At 43.8% G+C, this 24,558-nt stretch overlaps 1 protein-coding gene across 2 annotated transcripts; it reads right to left on the bottom strand.

Moving 5' to 3' along the window:
* Positions 1-60: 60 nt before the first annotated feature.
* NRBP1 (nuclear receptor binding protein 1) lies at positions 61-11,077 on the bottom strand. 2 transcript variants are annotated; one of them, XM_058682866.1, is made up of 19 exons: positions 10,930-11,077; positions 7,271-7,500; positions 6,985-7,107; positions 6,693-6,794; positions 6,223-6,312; positions 6,042-6,082; positions 5,581-5,675; positions 5,080-5,103; positions 3,999-4,082; positions 3,751-3,809; positions 3,498-3,596; positions 2,124-2,256; positions 1,837-1,942; positions 1,639-1,689; positions 1,416-1,551; positions 1,162-1,215; positions 1,015-1,078; positions 696-751; positions 61-611 (listed from the first exon to the last, which is right to left on the bottom strand). In XM_058682866.1, the coding sequence occupies exons 2-19, from the start codon at positions 7,478-7,480 to the stop codon at positions 507-509; spliced, it is 1,632 nt and encodes a 543-aa protein (XP_058538849.1). In that variant the 5' UTR covers positions 7,481-7,500; positions 10,930-11,077; the 3' UTR covers positions 61-506. The 2 variants fall into 2 exon arrangements, with proteins under 2 accessions (XP_058538849.1, XP_058538850.1); XM_058682867.1 differs by lacking the exon at positions 5,080-5,103.
* Between the last annotated feature and the right edge of the window lie 13,481 nt (positions 11,078-24,558).

Below are 24,558 nucleotides of genomic sequence, written 5' to 3'. Positions count from 1 at the left end.
CCCCGGGCGGGGCTCCGAGCTCGCTCCCCCTAGCGGGGAAGGCGCACACACACACGACGCTTGTAGCAAAAAGTAGACTTTTATTACAGCAGCAACTGAGGCGAATCGAATGGCCCCCCAGGGCCACCACTGCAGCACCACCCTTCTCTCCCGCCCCGTCCGCCCCAGCGGGATTGTAGAATTCAGCTCCCCCAGTGCCCGTGGGCCTCCTTCCACACAGGCTGGGCGGGAGCCGGCAGATCAGCTACTAGCCCCCAACTAGAAGGCGGCTGCTGAGAAGGCCCAGGCCCACGTCTGTGCAAAACAAGTAAACAAAGTGCAGAGGGGAGGAAGAGGGGGGAAGGGGGAGGGTGATGCTCAGAACCAGGGAGCCCCAAAGCCCTCCTGAATAATAAAGGAGAGAAGGGGCTTCACAGGGTAATACTGACTGGGGGGAAGGGGCAGAAAGGCTGTTGCACATCTAGCGACGGCCACAGCTCTGATCAGGGGCCTGGCCCGAGTGAGCTCTAAGAGGAGACGGTGACAGCGGCTGAGTTGAGGGTGCTGTTCCTGGCAAAATTGAACTTGTTCAGGGTCTCCTCTAGCAGAGAAGTCAGTCGGCTCTGGTCAGCCTGGGAGAGAAGAGCTCGGTGAGACAGGGCGAGAGAGGAGAGAAGAATGGAGGCAACCAGAGCAGCTGAAGGCAGAAACCTCACCTCGCTAATGAAGCCCAGCTGCACCAGCTCAGCTGCCAACTCAGGGATGTTCTCATCTGACAGAGAAGCGGGAAAGGGTGAGCACAGTGTGGGAGCAAGGGGCCCAGAGCCCTTCCAACAGCCCCAGTTGGGTTACCCCAGCTGGGAAAGAACACCACAAGCAATGGTGTCAGATCCACCCTCTAGTATTAGGAGCTATTTAAGATATTCGTTCTGTGCGCCCATGTGTTACTGCCCTGTAACCTTCCCCACCCCCACGAAGGTTTCTCACAGATGAGGCTCACAGACTCTCATCGTCTGAGGGAAAGAAGACACTCACTTGGCATCAGGTCACAGCTCAGGTGCCGGTTGAGTTTGTCCTCCAGCTTCAGAAGAAGCGTCAGCTGAAAAACAGGACAGTCAAAAAATGAGGCTCCTCTTCACCTCCTGCCCACCAGCCCTATGCAGCCCTGGCCCTGAGCCTTACATGGTGTTTGACTCCTTCCTCCACTGACTCGATGTTGCACTGCATCAGCACCACCTAGAGAGAGGGCACAGGGAGGGTCCCTATAGTAGACACCAGTCAATAAAAAGCCCCCAACAGTTGGAAGGCTTTCCAGTCCACAGGACAAGCCTGCTAAGACAGAAACATTCTTTTCTCTAAAGGACAAAGCCTTATTTGACATGTCCTCTCTCCCTTCTACCATGACCATGGAGACATCCACACCCACAAAGCCCCACCTTGCGGGTCTCCACCTCAGCTGGTTCAGGTGTTGGAGTCTTGACAGAGGGGGGCACAACAGGTGATGTCACCTCCTCCTGCTGTGGCTGCTGGGGCCTAGGTAGCCCAAAGGCTGTCAGAGGGTAGATCCCATTCCTGGAGGGAGATCAGACAGGTCACATGGGCTCTGTGAATGCCCCAGGACAGCCACCCCCGCTTCCTCAAGCAAGCCTTTCCTCTCACCTGACATCTTCAAGGAATTTATCCAATTCCAGAGCTGGTGACTGAGAGTACCTGCAAGAGAAAAGAGAGAAAGCAGGTGAAAGGAAGGAAATAAGCAAAATAGCAGATTCAACAATTACCAAAGAATGGACAGTTGACAACCCTCAGGGTTGTAGTGACCAATCTGTCCCTTTCAGACCCTCTCAGTTAGTTACTCACAAAGTCTGAACTGGTTCTCTTCCTGGTCCTGCAGGGATTTCAGCCAGTACAGCACTGGTATCCATGTTTTTGGTGATCTCCTCCAGAGCATTCTCTGGGATCATGTCTGGAGGGCATAAAGTAATGGGAAGTTATAGAAGGATAGTCAGATTAATGTCATAGAAAGGCACAGGGGTCCCGGGGGGATAAAGAATTCTTTTGGAAGTGGAAGAGAAAAGAGCATGCTCGTGATAGTTATTAAGGCTCCAGATGGGAAGAAAATTCCTAGCAGGGCCAAGGGGACTCACGCTGGTGTCCCACAATGCAGTGGGCAGCAAGGAGTTTGAGCGAGGGCACTTCAAACAGTGCTGGGTGGAACAGAAGTTCTCTGGCTGTTGGTCTGCGAGCAGGCTCAGAATGCAGGCACTTTTGAATGAACTCCTAGAAAAAGGAACAAGGAAGTAGAACAGACATCTGGCAACCAGTCCACTGTGTTCATCTTTATCTCACTCACTATACTTAGCACAGACTTTGTACATACTAGGTGGTTTGCACGGACTAAGGGGGCAAACTATTAAATGTATATGAAAGGGCTTTGAAAACTCTAAGGTATTAACATGAAAGCTACTGTTCACTGTTTTTTTGGTTTTAATTGTTTTTCTGTTCCCCAACCACAAACTTCTTTTACTATTCAAACTTATGAATTCTTTTCCCTTATTTTCTACTTCTCTGCTTTATTAGCCCACACGCTCCTCTTCAACTCTCACCAAAGTTACCTTCTCTGTTGTGATCAACAATATTCACCATCTTTTTATTTCCCAGCCCTACAATTTCCTTATCTCCTATATTTATTAAATTCATTAATCATTTATTAAATTCCTTTATTTCCCAACCCTACAATTTCCTTTGTCTCCTATAATCATCTATTAAATTCACTGGTTTTCCCCAAGCCTCACCCCTCCTTCCCACCTCCTGTAGGTCCTATGACAATTAACCTGCTTTTCCTACTTAGAAACTTAAAAGCCAGCAAGGTCATATACCTAATCTGTTACTTGAATGCCCCAACCTAACGCTGAACTAGAAATTCAATCCACACTAGCCTCAGGACTTCACACTAGTCTTCCTGTCACACTATCTAATAATTTACAAACTATCCTTCTTTGGACGTTCCTGTCCAACCTCTACTTACTATACTCCATCTACTGATTCATAACTTTATACCCTTTAAATCTTAGCTTGTTTTTTTAGGGCACTTTCCCTATCTAAAACTATATAAATATAAAACCCCAGATGATGGATTTAATTAAAACTGATCAATGTGTTTAAAAATATCAAGATGGTTGTCTGAAGAACATATACCAATTACCTGAGGTAACCATTAAGTTAGTTTACTTCTAGGCAGATACACCTAAATTAACACATGACCTTTACCACACAACCTTTACCCCCAATGCTACCCATCTTAAACCCCTAAACTGTGTGTGTGTGTGTGTGTGTGTGTGTGTGTGTACAAAAAACAAAGTAGGCACCACCTAGGGAAATATTCACTGCTTTTGCCTGTCCTTTCTGCTTTCTGTTCTCTTGTTCTTAGAAAAAAAAATATTACCAGTAAATAAAACGGAATACAAACGTCAAGACGTTTCAAAGTCTGTTAAGGAGGGAGTGATCCAGAAGATTCTTACCCTCTGTAATGGGTCTTCTAGAAGCTGGATGGCACTGCTGATAGCTTCTTGTGGCACATATGAGGACTCTCCATTGCCCTGAATCTCCAGCACTGCCATCTGCAGCGAGGGGGAACAGAGAAGACAAGTAGAAACTTCAGAACTTCAGCGCTCCAGAATCACTCCCTCAAGAACTTACTTGTCATCCCTCCATCTCCCCCTTCTGTCTTCTAATTTGATCCCTTTCCATCACCACTGCTTGTGGTTTCCTCACCTCCAGTGCACACATGCCAAAGGAGTAGATGTCTACTGCCGTTGTCACATTAGTGACTTCTAGGGAAAACAGAGAAGGTTCTGGTGAATCAAAGGATGGGGGTAGGGAGTGGCAGAAATACCTTTTAAAAACTTTTTGTATGCCAGCAGAGAAGGACTGGAAGTTTGTTATATTACCTCCGTGCCTCAGGTTATAAGGTGGGAAACCTGGGGAACAGGGTGAGGGCAGAGAAAACTGAGATGCCTTACCTCCGTACTCTGGTGCAAAGAAGTGTAGATTCTTCTGCTCTTCCCGACAAGTCTTCACATGATTGTTGATAGTGTCAGGAGCCACTGGGAGTAGGGGAGATACCCACAATCTGACCACCATCAACAAAGCATAGTCTCACTCCAGAGAGAGGTCCCCAAAAGCCAAATTCTCTCCTGAAGTCTCTAACCCTCAAGGCGCAAAACTGTCCCTTTCCCATCATGAACCACAGACTAAACATGAATACCACCTACTTCGCCTTTCTCAGGTCTATCGCTTCTCATTTAAAGTCCTGAATTCTGAACCAACGAGCACCCCACACTAAACTAACAAGTATATAGGGGAAGCTGGCGAAGGAGCAATAAAGGCTAAAGTAACACTTTTGCTTGTGACCTGTTCGCCTTCCCCAAAGCTCAGGAATATCTAATCCCTGAACACATGAATATGTTTGGTCTAGTTCTTTCAGCCACCCTGCAAAATAGCATAAAGACCCAGACAGTTCTTCCTAATCTGCAACAATTACAGACCTTGGATACAGAAACTTGGATAAAGAAGAATAAGAAGGATTAACATACAACCAACTAGACAACCTCCTTCTTCCCCACCTCTGCTGACTGAAACTCAAAGACAGCTCATAGTTGAACCAATACCCTTGAATCAGTCTCACTTTTGATCTACCAAAATTTTAGACTCCTGCTCTACTCCCTTATTCTTCAACATTGCTGTCACAGGGCTGAACGAGGAACCAGGGCCGGGCCCAGTTTGGACTCACTCAGGTCATAAACAATGACTACAAATCACAGAGAGTCTGGGAGCACAGTATGATTCAGGGAACCAGCCTGATGATGAAGGGGAATAAGAATCCAGGACGTAAGTGGCCAGCCAGGCAGAATCCACAGGAAACAAGCAAGTTATGGAAGGGCAAGCAGGTGGAGGGCTGGCAGGGAGAAGCCAAGCAGGCAAAAGTAGGCAGGGGAGATAGGCAACAGGGCTTGCTCCCACGACTGCATGCACTGGGCAGCCGCAAAGGGGAGCAGAGGGAGCACAAACAGAGCCCCAAGTGGGGCAACAGGGAGCTCTCACCATTAGCAAAAATCCTATGAAAGACTGTTGGGAACAGAGCAGCCCGTAAGCGGGAGGGAGGAAAACAGAGAAAAGTTGTGAGCGATGGAGCAGCCAAGCCCCAGACAAATGGACACACGAACCGCACACAGACACAGCACACAGAAATGTTATACACTGCACACAGATACACGGCAAATGAAAGCACTCACAGCAGGCACAGCCTGGAACCTCCTTTGGTAGGGTCTGGCCCCAGGGGCTCAAGTCAGATCTTAGACCCATCTCTTGCCCTTTCCCAACCTATCAAGATCTCTAAATTAACCCACTTCCCTCCAAAAAGGTCTTAGACCCTGCCCCCTAATTGACTGGCCTCTCCCTGTGAATTACCCCTAGCAAAGTCCTAACTCTTACCACCAGCCCACACCTCAGAATTTTGCCCTATTCTCCCCACTCCTTTCATCTTACCCCCATGGTTCCCAAATTCCCGAGGCTCCCCTGCCCAGAACCTCTCCCTCCCCTCACCAGAGCCAATCTTGATGAGTCCGTTGTGCTGGATGAAGATGGTGTCACAGGTCAGGTTCCCATGGATGATGGGGGGGTCACAGGAGTGCAGGTAGCTGTGGGGGCACTGGGCTGTTAGAGGGGCCACTGGGAAATTAAGGGCAGGGGGAACCCAAGGGTTAAGAGGAGCAAGGGCCTGGTCTCCTGCTGGTCACCACAAAGATAATCCCCACACTCTGAATCTCCATTACGCCTGATGAGTTAAATAGCCAGATAAGCAGTGGGAGAAAGAGGTGGGAGATATTTCGTGGTTAGGGCACTAGGATAGACCCTTTAAAAGACCATAGGGGCCTAATCTTGAAAGTATATGACTCAAAAAAAGTGGGCAGAGGCAGAAAAGAACAGCAGAGTAGTGCCCTAAAATCTGTTTGGAGGAACTAAATCAGGAAATAGGGGAAAAACACTAACCAGATCCTACTTACCTAAGGGCAGAGAGGATTTGCGTGCACCAGCGTTTCCAAGCCTGGAACAGTTTGATCAAAGGGTCAGCAGTAATTCCCTCTCTTAACCCTCCAAGCAGTTCCCCTGATTAGCTTCATAATTAATATAATCTTTTTAAAACCCCCAAACCGGCCTAAAGCTTTGTCTGCTCTCCCTCCATACCTTTTCATTCATAGTCTTGTGGTTCTTTTTGGTCTTCTTCAGAAATTGCTTAAGACTCCCAGATGACATGTATTCTGTGATAAAAATGACCTGGAGAGGCAAAGCACTCAAATAAGGCCTTACAGTAGAAATGATCCCCTATGTGGTGACATAGACACCATTGGAAGCTGGGTGGTGGTGGCTATTGTTTTAAGTTTCCCTCCTACGGTTGTTGGTACCACTTCCTTAGATTTAACAAGACAAAGAAAACTATGAACAATTAGAACTATGGGAAGGAAACAAAAGTTCGCTCATTTCTGCCCCTTCTGTAACAAGACAAAAGACACAGTTTGTAGGCAATGTCCTACTCTCATCTCCCTAACAGCTAATTCCAGTTTTGTTTCAAAACTACCTTGTTTTCATGTCTAAATGTAAAAAGAACAATAAATGTAGCTAGACTCTCTGCAGTAAACTCAAGAAAAAGTTCTTACCCTGGCCTTGTTCTCTTTAATGTCAGCCCAATACTTGTGAAACTTAACAATGTTGAGATGTTCCAACTGAATTAGATTATCAAACACAGCGCGGACCTTTTCCTGAAAGCAGGGGAGACAGTCAGATGACAGGGTTCATAAATCACTGTAATCCTGAAAAGGCATTCCTATCCCTCCCCAGAAATGATCTAACCCCAACGTACTCTCCTCCTCAGCAGCTTCCCACCACCAATCCCTCTTTGACACGTGCATTGTCACATCCTCCAGGCTACATCCTTTCAGCACTACCTACCTCCTGCAGCTTGTAGTTCTTGCGCTCAGAGAACTGGACCTCATTCCACACAACCTCTACACCCTCCTCTGTATCCATGGCCAGGTATGCACTGTCAATACCTGGTACATTCCGCTGATTCACCTGAGAATTCAAATGAAAAGGAATAATTAAAGTTTCCTTATAAGTCCTCCATTTTAATACTCCATATATCTGTTAAAGTTTGAGCTGCCCTCTGAGACTTTCCCCTTCCACTTCTCACCTCTCAGAATTCACTCCCACAAGAATGACACTACCACAACCTTACCTCTTCTCGCCTCTTCTGCCAGCGTCCACATGGTGACTCTTCCAAGATCTCAGACTCATCTTCACTTTCTTCTTCTTCCTCTGGGGAAGCAGCTGAGGTTGTGGAGGTCACAGGAGGTGACACTGACGTCAGGCCAGGAGCTGATGATGAGGATTCTACCTTGGGGTCTGAGCCACTGCTGACTACTGTCTGGGACTCCCCTTCCGACATGCTGGAACGAACACTCAGGCCTGCATTGGTTGGGGCAAAGTTGGAGGGAGAAGGTAGAGTGGGTCAGGATACATCTATAAAGATTTAATCCTAATAACCTCATCTGGGGTTAAAAAGAAAATAAAACAGGTTTCTTTTAAATCCAAAATCAAATTAATCCTGTCTGAAAAATGAAACATTAGCTATTCTCTTAATCTAGAGAAGAGAAAGTATCTTTTTTTTTTTTTAATATTTTGTTTTTTAAAACTTACTTATTTTGAGAGAGAGAGAGAGAGAGAGAGAGAGAGAGAGAGAGAGAGAACGTGCGTGTGCAAACACGAGCTGGGGAGGGGCAGAGAGAGAGGGAAAGAGAGTCTCAAGCAGGCTCCATACTGTCAGCTCAGATCCTGACATGAGGCTTGAATTCACAAACTGTGAGATCATGACCTGAGCCAAAATCAAGAGTTGGATGCTCAACCAACAAGAGCCACCCAGGTGCCCCTAGAGAAGGGAAGCTATCTTGGTTGAAGATGACCCACCCAAGAATGGCCAACCTAAGATTTAGGACAATGAAACCCCCCTCCTTGGTAAAGTCCAAATGAACAAATGAACCCCCCAAAATCAGGGACACCATTCCTTCTCACCAATACTCACCCAATAGCCTTCCCTTTGAATCCTTACCTGCCCCTATTTCCACTATGTTCAAGAACTAACCTACATGGGCCCTGTTCAGAACAGATGACTCCAGACCCCAAAATGTTCTACTGATTTAGCCCTAAATCAGTGCTGGACCTGTAGCACTCTCACCCAATTTATCTAGCTGAAACTCTCAGCTGATTTATATCACTAGAACTAATTCTGGCATTCACTATCCAACTCTTCTATACACAGATCAAGTCTGCCAGTCCATGCTGAGGCTACCCTTGGGCCAGGTGACTGGCAGTGATTAGTGACTTCATCCCTGATGACTTCACCTTCCCTGTGGTATGAGCGTGCAAATGGGTATTGGTTAGCAACATTTTTTTTTCATTCACTCATTCAACAAATGTTTATTAAGCACTTACCATATGTCACATGTACTGAGCTAGGTACTTGAGATATAATAGTAAATAAAATAAATAAGATGCCCAGATTCATGGAGCCACAAATTAAAAACAGATCTAGGGGGCACCTGAGTAGCTCAGTTGGTTAAGTGTCCAACTTCAGCTCAGGTCATGATCTCACAGCTCGTGGATTTGAGCCCCACGTTGGACTCTGTGCTGACAGCTCGGAGCCTGGAGCCTGCTTCAGATTCTGTGTCTCCCTCTCTCTCTCTCTGTTCCTCCCCCACTCAAGCTCTCTCTCTCTCAAAAATAAATAAAAATTTAAAAAATTAAAAAAAACAACAACAGATCTAGGACTTTAAGCTTCCAGCTTTCATTTCATTCACATGGCTCAAAGGCTCCACCCTCTGAGGTACTAGATCTGACAGAGATTTTCCCTCAAGTACAAATAACTCAAGATAACAGCCGTTACAGGAAAAAGTACTATATAACATTTTTTTCAAGGCACATGACTATTTGGAAGGACAAAATTCTCAAAAGTTAAACATCACTAACATGTTCGGAAAGTCACAGGACAGTCACTGAATGTTATGCCATGTGTCTAAAAACAAAGGGCGGGAAGGAGTTGAAACCTGTGTGTGCTGGGCTCAAGGGGGTGTTCCAGTAAGAAGTGACATCCTGGAAAGTAGATTTGCTCCTCTAAGTTCAGAATACAGAAGCCTCTGAAAAGCCCTTATTTTACAGCTCTTGGATACCCACTTCTGCCCATCTCTGCTCTCAACCTATACTATGTTTAACCTGAATCAGGAGATTCTTATTAGATGACATTCTAGTCAATACCAGAGGACAACAAAGCACAAGAGAAAATCTGGCAAGATATTCTTTCCTGTTATTTATTTTTTTTAATGTTTATTTATTTTGAGAGAGAGAGAAAGAAGAGCATAAGCAGGGAAAGGGGAGGGAGAAAGAGAATCCCAAGCAGGCTCCACACTGTCAGCGCGGAGTCCAACCTGGGGCTCAAACTCAGGAACCGTGAGATCATGTATGACCTGAGCCGAAATCAAGAGTCAGATGCTTAACCAACTGAACCACTCAGGTACTCCTTTCCCTGTTATTTTCTAGGACCTGCCTATCAATAGATTTTATTCAACCAGCCAAGTAAGCTACTACCTGTATGTCTTAGTAATCTACCAGAAAACAAGTTAGAGATTGTTTTCCTTTTTGTTCCCCTGAAAAGTAGCTAAGAAAATGGTAATAAAGTTCATATGGATTACTCTCTAGAGCAGCTACATTTATAGGACGCATCTTGAATCTGAACAGGTAAGTAAAATTTCCAGGTAGATTACAATAGGAAATACCAGTGAAGTTCTAATACAGGAAGCCTATATAGCCAATGGGCTCTAAGGAAATTTCTGGACCCAGGCACAGAGAGTAGAGCACCACAAGAGAAGCCAAACCTTTACCAGTCATAGGCATGTCCTTGGAATGTGCTTGTCTTCTCCCTTCCCAATCTTTCCCCAGCAGGCAAAATGAAGATAATGCCCCAAATCCCCCAGCACTTCCCCTACTGATGAAGAGATCTTTGCTGGGAGTTTTGCCTCAGGGTCGTTCAGAAGTTTAAGAGATCACAGAAGGAAAAGGCCACGTACGCCCCTAAAAGAACCTCCTCGCCACCTCCAGCCACCCGAGAAATACAGTGTGTTCACTTCAGACCAAGTTGGGTAGATCGTCGCGCAAAGTTTCTCCCCGAGACTTTCATTTACTGGGCTGCAGTCCCTCTGCATTTCAACTCCTCAGCAAAAGCTCTCGGGCCACAGGCCTCTAGGCTGCCCGCACCCGGTTCAGACCAAAGGGCCTCTGGGACCTACAGGAGTGTCCCGTCAGACATCAAGCAAGCGCAGGGGACGGCTTCACGCTCCAACAGGTCGCCCAGCCCGCTGTCCGCAAGGGAGCGGGGGCAGTCCCGCAGGCCCCGGAGCCAGCGGCGGCCACCTCATCAAAGGCCAGCCCCGCGGCGCCGTCAGGGGCGCAGGCCACGCCCCCGCGCAGTCGGCGCGCCGGCCTCAGCCAGCAGGCGCGGCCCCGACGCTGCGCTTCCGCAGGCCGCGGGGCCCGCCACCGCCGCCCCCGCCCCCGCCGCCGGCCCCGCCTCTCGTCAGCCCCAGTTCGACACGAACGCTAGGGCCTCGCGCCCCGCGCCGGCAGAATTCCGGGTCGCCGCCACTCAGGGCAGGCTGGGAGGGCCGGGCAGGGGCCGTGGGGCCGAGGTGGTCCCTCGGCTCCCGCGGGCCGGGCCTGGGCCGCCGACCGAGCAGGGCCGCCTCCAGACACCCGCCGGCCGGGGTCCCAGCGCCCTGCGCCGCGGAGGCCGACCCTTCCGCCTTCTCGCCGAACCCCTCCCTCCCGCTCATTCCCCTCGGTGCTCACCTCCCGACTCCGCTCCCCGCAGCCTGTGCTTCAGCTCCAGCTCGGATTCGGGGCCGCGGACCAGAGAGACTCCCTCACAGCTGCGCTCCGCAGCGCAACCGAACTGCGGGCCCCGCCCTCGCGGCGTCCAGACCAACAGATGGGCGGTGCCGCACTGCCGTTGGGTTTCCATTGGATAAGGCGGTCACGATGGGCGGTGCCCTGCGGAGACGGTCGCTCGCAGGCAGTCTTCAACACGGTCTCCTCCTCTTCACCGTGTCCGGCCGAGACCTCTTGGAGGCTTCGGTGTGTTGGATCTCAACTGGGGGTGGTCTCTCTGTCCACCCCTCCGTCCAGTCCAGGTGCCTCCGATGATTCTGCTAGGCGAAAGGCCGGCCTTCCCTCTCTTCTTGAAGGCGCCATGACAGTTCTAGTCCGACTAAGAGACAAAAGGAGAGAGAGACGTAGCCTCAATCTGAGAGGAGCGCCCGCCCACTTTCATTATTTGGGGGTGAGACTGCGCAGGACATCAGTTCTTCAGAAAGCGTAAAAAATTCCCTGAACACATTCTAAAAATTAATAGTTAACGTTTCGTGATTGCATAGCACTGGTATTTGCCCAAACTTTGCAAGAGGTTTTCACAGATAACTCCTTTGATCCTCCTAAGAAATTGAAATTACTAATGTCAATGCTAGATGACAAAAAACAAAAAACAAACAAAAAAAACCTGAATCAGAGGCATAAACTATTCATTAAAAGTTGATAAGGGCCAGATCTAGCATCCCTAAACAGGAAGATTTATCAAAGACTTACTTGAAAAGATGTTTGGAAAGAATTTGGATTGACTTCAAGGAAGTGGAAAGAAAAGAGGATAGATTCTGGGTGAACGCATTGATCTTCGAAAACTAAACGCTGAATCTGAGCGGTAAGAAGTTAACTCTGCCATTGTACGTACAATATGAAGGGAGGAAGATGAATTAATCATCAGAACTTGGGAATGTCATAATCCTGAAATTTCACTGTCCTTAAAGGGAATCTCTAATCTTAATACAAAGAAGAATACTGTATATGGCAAAAGCCTCATTTTCTCATCTCTTCATCTCAAAATACTTTTTTTTTTTTTACGTTTATTTATTTTTGAGAGAGAGAAAGAGCATGACAGGGCGAGTGGCAGAGAGAGGGAGACAGAAGCCAGCTCCAGGCTCTGAGCTGTCAGCACGGAGCCTGTTGTTGGGCTCGAACTCACAAACTGTGAGATCATGACCTGAGCTGAAGACAAGCGCTTAACCGACTGAGGCACCCCGGCGCCCCTCAAGATAACTTATTTTTAAAACCAATCTTTCATCCTTCTTTGTTTTTTGTTTGTTTTTACCTTTAAGAGGGCTCACACACTCTCAGAAATCTGAGGAAAGTTATGAATCTTGTTTTGGTTATTTAAAAAATTCTTTTGTCCACCAAATTTAGCATATAATTTCAGAAGAATTGAGGTTAAAATTTTTTTGTTCTGATCTTCAGAGGAAAGATGTACCCCCCTCCTGTCCAGGTTAACCTTTTTTCCTTGGGGGTTCAGAATCAATTGGAGCACCTGGTCCACTATAAACTTTCATTAAATATTGGTTGATATTATCATTATAGTTTACCATTCTCTTCTGTCTGATCCTTACCATTATCACCTTTGCTTTTCAACTAGCTCTTTCTTTCAGATATGCATAGAGAACCCATTGGCCTCCTCTGGCTTTTATTTTTAACTTTTCATGTTTGAAATGCTCAAATACTGCATTTTGCAACCTCATTTATTTTTTTTCTGCTTTAAAAAAATAAACGTATTTAGCATAACAATGTTTATCTAATAGCTTCTATGTGCTATGGTCCACTGTTTGAATTGCCTTAGGCATATTAACTCATTTAATCCTCACAAGAATCCTATGAAATATTGTGAATTAACAATCGCTATAGAATGTGAAAATCTCGGGGCGCCTGGATGGCTCAGTTGGTTAAGCGTCTGACTTCGGCTCAGGTCATGATCTCACAGTTTGTGAGTTCGAGCCCCGCATCGGGCTCTGTGCTGACAGCTCGGAGCCTGGAGCCTGCTTAGATTCTGTGTTTCCCTCTCTCTGACCCTCCCCTCGTTCATGCTCTGTCTCTGTCTCAAAAATAAATAAAAATTAAAAAAAAAAAAAGAATGTGAAAATCTCTCCTAATCTTACTTCAATAAAATAATTAAGACTTTGATGTATATTTCTCCATTTTTTTCTATGCATATATTAATATATGAGTATGTAATTTAAAATGAAAGCAAGCCGATACTTCACAACCTTTTTTAATTTACTTTGTTACTTTTTTCCATAGCTCATACAGCACTGCTTTAATTTTTTAACCACTATAGAGTATTCCATTATCCAACATTTAATTAATAACTACCAGGAGGCATCAGGATTATTTCCAACATTATTATAAACAAAGCTATAATAAAATCCTGTTGCACACATCTTTGGCTATTTGTGAAAAATACTTTTATACATTCTTAAAAGTGGAATTGCTAAGTCAAGGGCTAAAACCATTTTAACTTGAATAGGTATTGCCAAGTTACTCTTCAAAAATATATCAAATAACAATACTATCAAGAGTATGTTAGGGTTAAAAATAAAAAAGGTATGTTAGGTTTCTGCTTCCCAACAGTCTTACTAACACTGGATATTATCAATCTTTTCAACATTGGTGATACATTAAGAAAAAAAAAGGTATTTTAATTTTCATTTAGTTAGGAGTAAAGTTAAGACTTTTTAAGAGCAATTGTAGGTTTACAACAAAATTTAGAAAAAGGTACAGAGATTTCCCGTATTATTTACTGCACCCCATATGCATAGCCTCTCCCCCATTATCAACATCACTCACCAGAACTGTATACATTTTATTAAGGATGAGCATAGAGTGCTCTATCATAATCACCCCAAATCCATAGTTTACCTTAAGGTTTGCTCTTGGTATTTTATTTATTTTTTTTTTTAAATATTTTTTTTTTCAACATTTTTTATTTATTTTTGGGACAGAGAGAGACAGAGCATGAACGGGGGAGGGGCAGAGAGAGAGGGAGACACAGAATCAGAAACAGGCTCCAGGCTCCGAGCCATCAGCCCAGAGCCTGACGCGGGGCTCGAACTCACAGACCGCGAGATCGTGACCTGGCTGAAGTCGGACGCTTAACCGACTGCGCCACCCAGGCGCCCCTGCTCTTGGTATTTTAACATTCTGTAGGTTTGGATAGTCATATAATGGCATATATCATATAGAGCATTATATAGAGCGTACCCTGAAAATCCTCTGTGCTCTGCCTTCCCATCCCAAGCAACCACTAATATTGTCTCCATAATTTTGCCTTTTCCAGAATGTCATGTAGGTGGAATCCTATAGTATGCAGCCTTTTTAGATTGGCTACTTTAACTTAATGATACATGCATTTAAGAATTCTTCGTATGTTTTCATGACTTGATAGCTCGTTTCTTCTTAGTGCTGAATAATAGGCCATGGTCCAGATGTACCACAGTTCATTTTATCTGTTCACCTACCAAAGGACATCTTGGTTGCTTCTAACTTTTGGCAATTATGAATAAAGCTCCCATAAATATCTGTGTGCAAATTTTTGTGTGGACGTAAGTTTTCAACTCCTTTGGATAAATACCAAGGAGTGAAATTTCTGGATTGTTAAGATTATTTTAGTTTTATAAGAAACTACCTGGCTGAGGTGCCTGGTTGGCTCTGTTGGTTAAGTATCCGACTGTTGGTTTTGGCTCAGGTCACATGGATCCTTTCTTCCAAGCTTGGCATTTACATTTCTTTAGGACCTCAAATTAAGGACCTCAAAACTAAGCCTAGATTTCTTGATAATTGTGAATTATCTGAGGTACTTTAAAACATACACATTCCCAGGACCTTCCCTGAATCAACTGGATCCAAATTTGGGGGGGGGAGGAGAATTTGGATATCTGCATGTTTAAGAACCTTCCCACGGGGCGCCTGGGTGGCGCAGTCGGTTAAGCGTCCGACTTCAGCCAGGTCACGATCTCGCGGTCCGTGAGTTCGAGCCCCGCGTCAGGCTCCGGGCTGATGGCTCGGAGCCTGGAGCCTGTTTCCGATTCTGTGTCTCCCTCTCTCTCTGACCCTCCCCCGTTCATGCTCTGTCTCTCTCTGTCCCAAAAAAAATAAATTAAAAACGTTGAAAAAAAAATTAAAAAAAAAAAAAAAAGAATCTTCCCAGGTGATTCTGATGCAAGTAGCCTGGCCTGTCATTAGGCTGAAGGGTAAAAACTATCACCATAGCTCAAACCTTATCCCTGTCTAGGAATGATTCCTTGGGTCATTGCCTCATAACTTAGGCCTCTGAGCTAATTAAATAGGAATTATTATTCAACTCTACCTCTATGTCATGTCATAAGAAATTGAATCAACTTCTAAGATAAACATAATGGATTAAGTAGGGGCACTGGGGAATAAAAAAACCAGACATCCCATGTAAATTAATAATTCACCTGAGATTATTTGATTTCCACAATGGTATTCAATTATGCTCAATCAAATTCATCTGTCATATATTTTGCTCCATGTTTTACTGACCTAAAGGTAATTATCTGCCTTATCTCCCAGGAATGTTGTGAGTTTAAAATAATTATCAAGGGGCACCTGGGTGGCTTGGTCAGTTAAGCGTTGGACTCTTGATTTTGGCTCAGGTCATGATCTCATGGCTCCTGAGTTCAAGCCCCAAATTGGGCTCTGCCTGCTTGGGATTCTGCCTCTGTCTCTCTCTCTGCCCCTCCCACTCACTCTTACAAAATAAATAAAATTTGAAAATAAAATAATTATCAAGTCATTCCATAGCTTTTTCTGGGCTAAAACCCTAATGTAACCTTTTCTGTTTTGTTTTGTTTTATCTTTGTTGTAGTAATAAAGACAACTCTCCTAAATGTAAACTTATTTCCTGATAAAATATAGATTCAGACTATAAGGAAAGGACTTGACATCCCTTTTAGCGCTGGTAGTTTAAGACTCCATTATTTTATAGCTTATAGTTGTACTGCCAGGCTTGAATCTGAGAATAAAATTCAATTTAATTAAATATTTATTTAGTGCTTACTATGTGCCAGGCACCATGCTAGGCAGTAGGATAACAAATGAATAAGACAAAGTTCCAGTCTTCAAAGAGCTCCTATTTATTTGGAAAGATATCTGTATAAACAAAAACGTTCACAACACTTAACCAGAGCAACGACAGAAATATGTATAAAGTTCCACAGGCTGAAGAGAGAAGGACATGACTGACTCCATGGAAGAAAAATACCTAGGAAGATGTGGCAGGCTGAGTAAATAGCCCCCAAAGATATCCGCATCCTAATCCCTGGAATTTTCAAATGTTACCTCATATAGCAAAAGGGACTTTGCAGATGTGATTACGGATTTTGAGATGGGAAAATTATCCTGGATTATCAGGATAGGTACTAAATAATCACAAGTGCTCATAAAAGAGGGAGGCAGAAGGAGATGTGACTACAGAACTGAAAGAAATGTAACCACAGAAGCAAGATGTTGGAGTGACACTAAAGAACGCAGGCAGCCTCCTGAAGCTAGAAAAGGCAAGGAAATGGATTCTTCCTTAGAGTCCCCCGAAGGAACCAGGATTACTGATAGCTTAACTTTAAACTAGTGAAACTGATTTCAGGTATCTGGTCTCCAGAACTGTAAGTAAATTAATTTGTGGTGTTTTAAATCACCAAGTTTGTGGTAATTTGTTAAGGCAGTCATAGGAAACTAATATAAGGTTTCCCAGAAAATAAGACTAATACCTGTCTGACCTGGGTTTTAAAGAAGGAACAGGAGGGGCACCTGGGTGGCTCAGTTGGTTGAGCATCCATCCGACTTAGGCTCAGGTCATGATCTCACAGCTTGCGGGTTTGAGCCCTGCATCAGGCCCTGGGCTGACCGCTTGCTCAGAACCTGGAGCCTGCTTCAGATTCTGTGTCTCCTCTGTCTGCCCCTCTGCGGCTCACGCTTTGTCTCACTCTGTTTCTCAAGAATAAATAAATGTAAAAAAAAAAAAAGGAATATGAGTTGAACTTGCAGTTAAAGGAGGGAAGAATAGTCTAGAGAAGACTGAACTCTCCCTTTCTCTGACTCTCCAGACTCAGAAGATATGAATTAGACCATAAAACCTATGATTTTCCATTCCTCAACGTTTTTTTTTTTCTCAACGTTTTTTTTTTTTTTTTTTTTTATTTATTTTTGGGACAGAGAGAGACAGAGCATGAACGGGGGAGGGGCAGAGAGAGAGGGAGACACAGAATCGGAAACAGGCTCCAGGCTCCGAGCCATCAGCCCAGAGCCTGACGCGGGGCTCGAACTCACGGACCGTGAGATCGTGACCTGGCTGAAGTCGGACGCTTAACCGACTGCGCCACCCAGGCGCCCCTGATTTTCCATTCCAAGGTTTGTGACATCTGCCTCACATTTTAGCAGTTATGAGTTGAAGATTTCCAATGTAAGTGTTATTTTTTTTTTCCCCTTTACCTCACCTCTGGCTTTTCACTTTGAAATTTGACCTTTGTTTTTACAAAGTTTCTTACATCTGGGAAAGAAGAAAAATCTCTCCAGGGAGAACATTCTTAAGAAAGTAAATGAGAAAACTAGAGAGAGAATCTGATAAGGACACTTGTTTATTATTGGAGCACACTTGGAACAGAGAATGACGAAACCTTCTCCAAAAGCAAGTAAAGGAACTCCTGGCTTGATTTGCTTGGGACTAAAAGAAATAAAATCGTGAAAATAAAAAGTAAGAGCTCTAGGGGTGCCTGGGTGGCTCAGTCAGGTAAGCGTCCAACTCTTAATTTTGGCTCAGGTCATGGTCTCATGACAGTGACATGGAGCCCAGCATCAGGGTCTGTGCTGGGCATGGAGCTTGCTTATGATTCTCTCTTTCTCTCTCTCTTTCTTGTGCTATAAATAAATAAATAAATAAATAAACAAACAAATAAATAAAATATTTTAAAAATAAGAGCTCTAAACCAGGTATAACTGAAGACAGAATAAGTTAATTCACTCAGAATATAGTACAAAGACAGATATAGTTAAAAAGAGGGAGGCTGGATTGAAAGCCCCAACATGTATGATGAGAGTTCTAGAAAAATATAGAAAAATATGAGATTGATGGTTAAACAGTGTTTGAAAACATAAGAATTTTTTTTAATGTTTATTTATTTTTGAGAGAGACAGCATGAGCAGGAGAGGGGCAGAAAAAGAGGAAGACAGAGAATCTGAAGCAGGTTCCAAGCTATCAGCTCAGAGCCCAACATGGGGCTCAAATCCATGAACCATGAGATCATGACCTGAGCCCAAGTCAGACACTTAACCAACTGAGCCACCCAGGTGCCCCTGAAAACATAAATTTTTTTTTAATTAAAAAAAAATTTATTTAATGTTTTTATTCATTTTTGAGACAGAGAGAGACAGAGCATGCGCAGGGGAGAGGCAGAGAGAGAAGGAGACACAGAATCAGAAGCAGGCTCCAGGCTCTGAGCTGTCAGCATAGAGCCCGACGCAGGGCTCAAACTCACAGACTGTGAGATCATGACCTGAGCCGAAGTTGGACGCTCAACTGACTAAGACACACAGGTGCCCCTTTTATTAATTTTTTTGAACGTTTATTTATTTATTTATTTATTTTTGAGAGACAGAGCACGAGTGGGGAGAAGCAGAGAGAGAGAGAGAGAGAGAATCTGAAGCAGGCTCTAGGCTCTGAGCTGTCAGCACAGAGCCCAACACAGGGCTGGAACCCACAAACTGTGAGATCATGACCTGAGCCGATATTGGACGCTCAACAAACTGAGCCACCCAGGTGCTCCAGAAAACATAAAAAATTTTAAGTTTTGATGAAAGACATTCATCCTCAAATAAAAAAAAAAAAAAAAAAAAGGGCACCTGGGTGGCAAAGTCGGTTAAGCATCTGACTTCAGCTGGGGTCATGATCTCACAGTCTGTGAGTTTGAACCCCGCGTCGTTGGGCTCTGTGCTGACATCTCAGAGCCTGGAGTCTGTTTGGGATTCTGTGTCTCCCTCTCTCTCTGCCCCTCCCCTGCTCACGCTCTGTCTCTCTCTCTCTGTCTCAAAAATAAATAAAAATATTTTTTAAAAATTAAAAAAAAACCAAAAAACAAAACAAAAAAACAAGCTTTTAGTGGCTCCTGGGTGCTCAGTTGGTTAAGTGTCTGACTCTTGATTTCTGCTCAGGTTGTAGTATCACAGTTTGTGAGTTCAAGCCCTGTGTAGGGCTATGTGCTAAGAGTGCAGAACCTACTTGGGATTCTGTTTCTCTCTTCCCTTCATCTGGCTCTGTGTACGTGCTCCCCCACTCACTCTTTCTCAAAATAAACTCTAAAAGAAAACAAAAAAACTCAAGCTTGGGATGCCTGGGTGGTTCAGTTGGTTAAACGTCGGACTTGGGCTCAGGCAATGATCTCACAGTTTGTGAGTTTGAGCCCCTCATCAGGTTCTGTGCTGAAAGCTCAGAGCCTGGAGCCTGCTTCAGATTCTGTGTCTCCCTCTCTCTCTGCTCCTCCCCACTCACGTCTGTCTCTCTCTCTCTCCTTCAAAAATAAACATAAAAAAAAAAAAAAAAAGAGTCAGATGCTTAAAAAAAAAAAAAAAGCTTTTAGTACAAATAAAATAAACACATGTGGAGACATATCAGAGGGATATTTACAAAATATCAAGGATACAGAGAAAAATGTAAAAGCTATTAGAAATATGAGAAAGAAACAGATTACCTACAGAACAACAGTAAGACTGATAAAACACTTCCCTGTAAACCTAGAATTTTATCTCCAGCCAAATTGTCATTAAAGAGTGAAGGCAAAATACATTTTGATATGCCAGAAACAGTTAACAGTTAAGGGATTAAAAGAAACCCACACACACAATCTCACTGAAAGACCTATTTATAAACATGGCCGTGATGGTAGAAGAGGAACCAAATTCACCACTGCCTTAGCGATCTAGAACACTGGATCAAATATATAAAACAACAGTTTTCAGATATTGGATAACAGGCAGCACAGGATAATAGCCCCTGAGAGAAGGGAAACAAATTAGGTAAATCCTATGAGTACCCCCAGCTTATTACCTAGAGTTTTCAGGCCACATTGTGGAGAGAGGAAACCCACACAGAGCCTAACAATCTCATTGCATTGAGAAGACAGAGTTGAGAGTTCAGGGAGGCCAAGGTGGTTAACATTTCCAGGGCAGAGAGCCAGAAAGGATGGAGTTACACAGAGAAATAACTATGGAGCTTTGTAGAAGAATCCTCTCAAGATTTTGTCTGTGAACTGAGCTAAACATACACATGAGGAAACTCTCAGGGTTGAGGAAACAACCATGTGGGAGGAGTAGGCAGACCAGTGGAAAGAAAGCCATTTTGGTGGACATGGTAGGATTCCAGCTGGCAGGTTTCCTATTACTGCTGTCTGTCCCTAGCAGACTGTAGAGCCGAGGGATTACAAATGTGAGGTCATTCATTTCTTTGCATGTGAGCCTCAGTTAAGAATGTTTGCCCCCATGGTGACTGCAAGAAGCAGCAGGGTTTTTCTAAGTAACATTGTGGTTTTCACGTGCCAATTTGTCAGACTCAACTTGTGTCCTCCATTCTCAATAGCCAATATAGCTAAGGAGATCTTTTACTAAAGGATTTTGAGGAATCCCTAAGGAATGGGTAAGTGTGCCACAGATCTTCTCTGGAAATTACTTTTGCCAGCTGTCCCTGCTCCCAACCACTGCTGCTCTTGAACTTTGCCACCACCTCCTTTGGGTTCTCCACGTGGTTCCACCCACTGGACCGAAGATCTCTTCACTTTATTCCCTAAAGTTTAGCTCAGTCCAAACTAAGTAACAAGACACAGAGTCAGACATTAGAAACAAAGAGGAGCCCTCAGCTGCCACTAGAAGTGGCTGTTCTTCAGATTCCTGATAAGACAGAGCCAGCTCAGCTGGCCCATTTCCCCTTGCAGTTATCTCCAGGCTATGCCACTTCCTAGAATCCTAATGCCAGCAACAGGGATGGGTCCAAAGAGAATCATTCTTTTCCACTTTAAGGCCTGCATATTTCCACTCTAGAATATTTGACTGAGGGACTATCCTTTTCCTTAGGGGGAAAAAGCTCAATGCTGGCCTGCTTAACACAATTCCAGGAGTCACTGACATTTTCCAGACTTTGGATAATCTGGGTATATATAACATAATTTTTTGATATGCCAGTGGTTCAGGCCAGCCTGTCCTCTTATATGAGGTGCAGAGGTAAGATTTGTACACTCCTCAGAGTGGCTCCAGTTTTGTGATCATCTATGAGCAAACAGTTGGACAAAAACATGCATAGGTCTCCAAAGAACAAGTAAGGATTTTAAGAGACATTCCAGTCCATATTCTTATTTAAGGGAAAAATAATCTCTTTTTCTCTGTAAGGGCATAGTCCTGCAAAACATTTTATATTACTAATAAATAAATTAACTCCAGCATCTCAGTCTGAAACATCTGAATTTGGTTAATGTCATTTCAGGATTTTCTTTAGGATAAGGTATTTCCTTTATGCATGTGTAGAGGGCTCATTGTGGTGATTTCCCTGAGTAAAGGTAGACAGCTGCAAGATGAACTTATGTCTGGCCTTCTAGAAATATAAGACTCCAACTTAAAATATAACACTTCTTTGACATTAAAAAATGCATTTATTGGGCAGCTTTTTATTTTTTATTTTAGAGAGAGACAGTGCAAGCAAGGGAAAGGGAGAGAGAAAGAGAGAGAGATAATCTTAAGTAGGCTCCATGCTGAGCATGAGCTGGATCCCACAACCCTTGGATCATGACCTGAGCCGAAATCAGAATTGTCCCCTCAACTGACTGAGCCACTCACACACCCCATTGGGCACCTTTTAAAACAATACAAAGAGGACTATGGGTTGGCCCAGAACCTCAGAAATGGACTCTTTCCCCTCTTTTTTCTAATAACTTCAAAATATCTTCATTCCTTCTTTCATAGCTCTAAATCTTGGCCCACACTTTTTTTTTTCCCTTCCCTTGGATCATTCTTCTAGCTTTAATCACACATGGGAAAGAATGTATCAAAACTTCCGAGGGGCACCTGGGTGGTTCAGTTGGTTAAGTGTCTGACTTTGGCTCAGGTCCTGGTCTCATGGTTCATGGGTTCGAGCCCCACATCAGGCTCTGTGCTGCCAGCTCAGAGCCTGGAGCCTGCTTCAGATTCTGTCTCCCTCTCTGCCCCTCCCCCACTCACACTCTGTCTCTCTCTCTCAAAAATAAAAAACCTGCTGAGCTTCTGGGATGACTGGCTGGCTCAGCTGGTATAGCATGCAACTCTTGATCTTGGGTTTGCAAGCCCCACGCTCGTTGTGGAGATGAGTTAAAAATAAAATCCTACATCAAAACTGCTGAGCTTCTAAAGACAGTATCTTATGAATAGTAAAATATAATCAGAAACAGGATTTGAAGGAAGTACATAAAGAGTCAAAAACAGAGTTAGGAGCTCCTGGGAAGGGCAGGGAAGCCCGGGAAGACCTACTTCCCAACTTCTCACCCTTCTCTCATTCTCTCATTTAACATCCTCCATATGCAGATTGAGTTTCTCAGCCTGTGGTCTGCTACCCTCTGGGGGTCTTGTATTTCCAAGGCACTACACATTTTTAAATCTTTGCGCATTTTAAAGCTTTATGCTTTTAGTTTTATAATATAAGCATGTTAAACCTATTTGGGATTATCTGGATTAACATTTTATATTTTGAGTGATCGTGAGTTTATGTTTAACAATTGAACTGGTGTCACATTATACTCTGAAGTTAGCCTTTTAATTTTAAGGCAACGTTGCCTGGCCTTGGACAAGGGAGGGCAGGGGTGGTCCCTTGAATCCCTTGGGACCTGCAGAAGTATGTCTCAGTGGTTCACAATTTCTCATGTTTGAAAAACACTGGCTTAAACCACCTTCTCCTCTTCTTTCTCTCATGAGAGGTAACTGGAAAGAGGCTGAGAGGCTAAAAGAAACAAAAACTTTAAAAAATGACTAGTATTTGTTTATCTTCAATGCTTGACCAATTTGAGAGATAATACAAGGAATCTAGTGATTTTTTAAATAAAGCAAAGGTGGGGCATCTGGCTGGCCCAGTCAGAAGAGCCTGTGACTCTTGATCTTGGGGTCATGGGTTCAAGCCCCTAGAGGTTACTAAAATAAACTTAAAAAAAAAAAAAGCAAAGATGATACTGGGACATATAATAGTGAATATGTGTAGGAATTACCAAATGCTTAGAGTTTTTTTCTATCCACAGCAAATCAATCCCATGCCTTTATCCCTTGTTGTTGAATAAACTTGGTATATATTTTAGAGACAGTTTTTATCATTTAGGCCAGCCATTAAAGTACATCTTCAGCTCTTCTGTTATTATGTTTGATTAGTCACATTACTTTCTTTATTTAATTTTTTTTAAACATTTATTTTCAAGAGACAGAGTGCTGGTGGGGGAGGGGCAGAGAGAGAGGTAAACACAGAATCCAAAGCAGGCTCCAGGCTTGCAGTTGTCAGTGCAGAGCCTGAAGCGGGGCTCCAACTCACTAACCGTGAGATCATGACCTGACCTGAGGTCTGACGCTTAACTGACTGAGCCACCCAGGGGCCCCGATTAGTCACATTTCTGAAGCTCATAGGTTAGAGAGTCAGGAAGATCAATCTACTAATATAACATTTTGGTGGATTTTTTAGTTAAAACCATTTTTTCCTCTCCCTATTAGAGCACAAAATCTTTGTGTCTTTCTTAGTGTACTTTAGTGGTTTGGGGGGATATGGGGATGGAGTAGGGAGAGGATGATCTTCATATTGTTTTCCCAGGTCTTTCCGTGAGACCCTTTACGATCTCCATTTCCCCTAAGACACCACCACCTTCCCAGTACCTTGATTTTTCCTTCAGTCATATTTTTTCCACTTTTTTCCTTGTCTGTTATTCATTTTGTTTCAGATCATTTTTAATCTAAATAAAAAATAATTTCAAATAACTTAATGTCATTTCCATCCCATATTTAGCATGTGTATATGGATACTTAATAAATGTAGTCTGTGGTTGAATAATACAGCATTTATGCAAACTCAGCACTTTGTATTCAGCTCCTCTTATCCTTAAAGCAATCTGAAAAAGTAGATATTGTATGTTTTCCTTGAAGAACTGAGCCTGAGAGAGAATAACAACTTGTGAAAAGACCACATAGGTTAATATATTTCAAAACTCATTTTTCCCCCCACAATGTCACATTCCATTCGTAGGGGGGGGGGGGGAAAGAGGCTGAGCAATTTCGTGTTCCTGTTACACTGCCTTGTACAGAGATCTCATTAGGTTCACTATGACCTATGGGCCTAGTTAACATCCTCTACCCTCATAGTCCAACTTCAATGTTTTCAATGTTTAGATATCTAGTTGTTCCCTTAAACTGAACCCACCATTTTCTCCCCAAACTAGCACCCACCCACCCATGCCACACCATTTTCTATTAATGGCTCCACCAATTTTTGTCATTCAGGGTCAAAACCTTGGTGTTATTCAACAAAAATATTGAACAAATACAAGA

This window comes from Neofelis nebulosa, chromosome 9 (assembly GCF_028018385.1).
Source record: "Neofelis nebulosa isolate mNeoNeb1 chromosome 9, mNeoNeb1.pri, whole genome shotgun sequence".
NCBI lineage: Eukaryota > Metazoa > Chordata > Mammalia > Carnivora > Felidae > Neofelis > Neofelis nebulosa.
The sequence above is the reverse complement of the archived record's forward strand: the minus strand, read 5'-3'. Positions and strand labels throughout refer to the sequence as shown.

Excerpts from the sequence above, each read along its gene's own strand:
- NRBP1 (XM_058682866.1), bottom strand. The coding sequence starts at position 7,480 with ATGTCGGAAGGGGAGTCCCAGACAGTAGTCAGCAGTGGCTCAGACCCC. Across the intron at positions 6,795-6,984 it reads AGAACTACAAGCTGCAGGAG|GAAAAGGTCCGCGCTGTGTT; the intron begins GTAGGTAGTGCT and ends CCCTGCTTTCAG. Across the intron at positions 5,104-5,580 it reads ACTCATCAAGATTGGCTCTG|TCTTTCATAGGATTTTTGCT; the intron begins GTGAGGGGAGGG and ends TGTTCCCAACAG.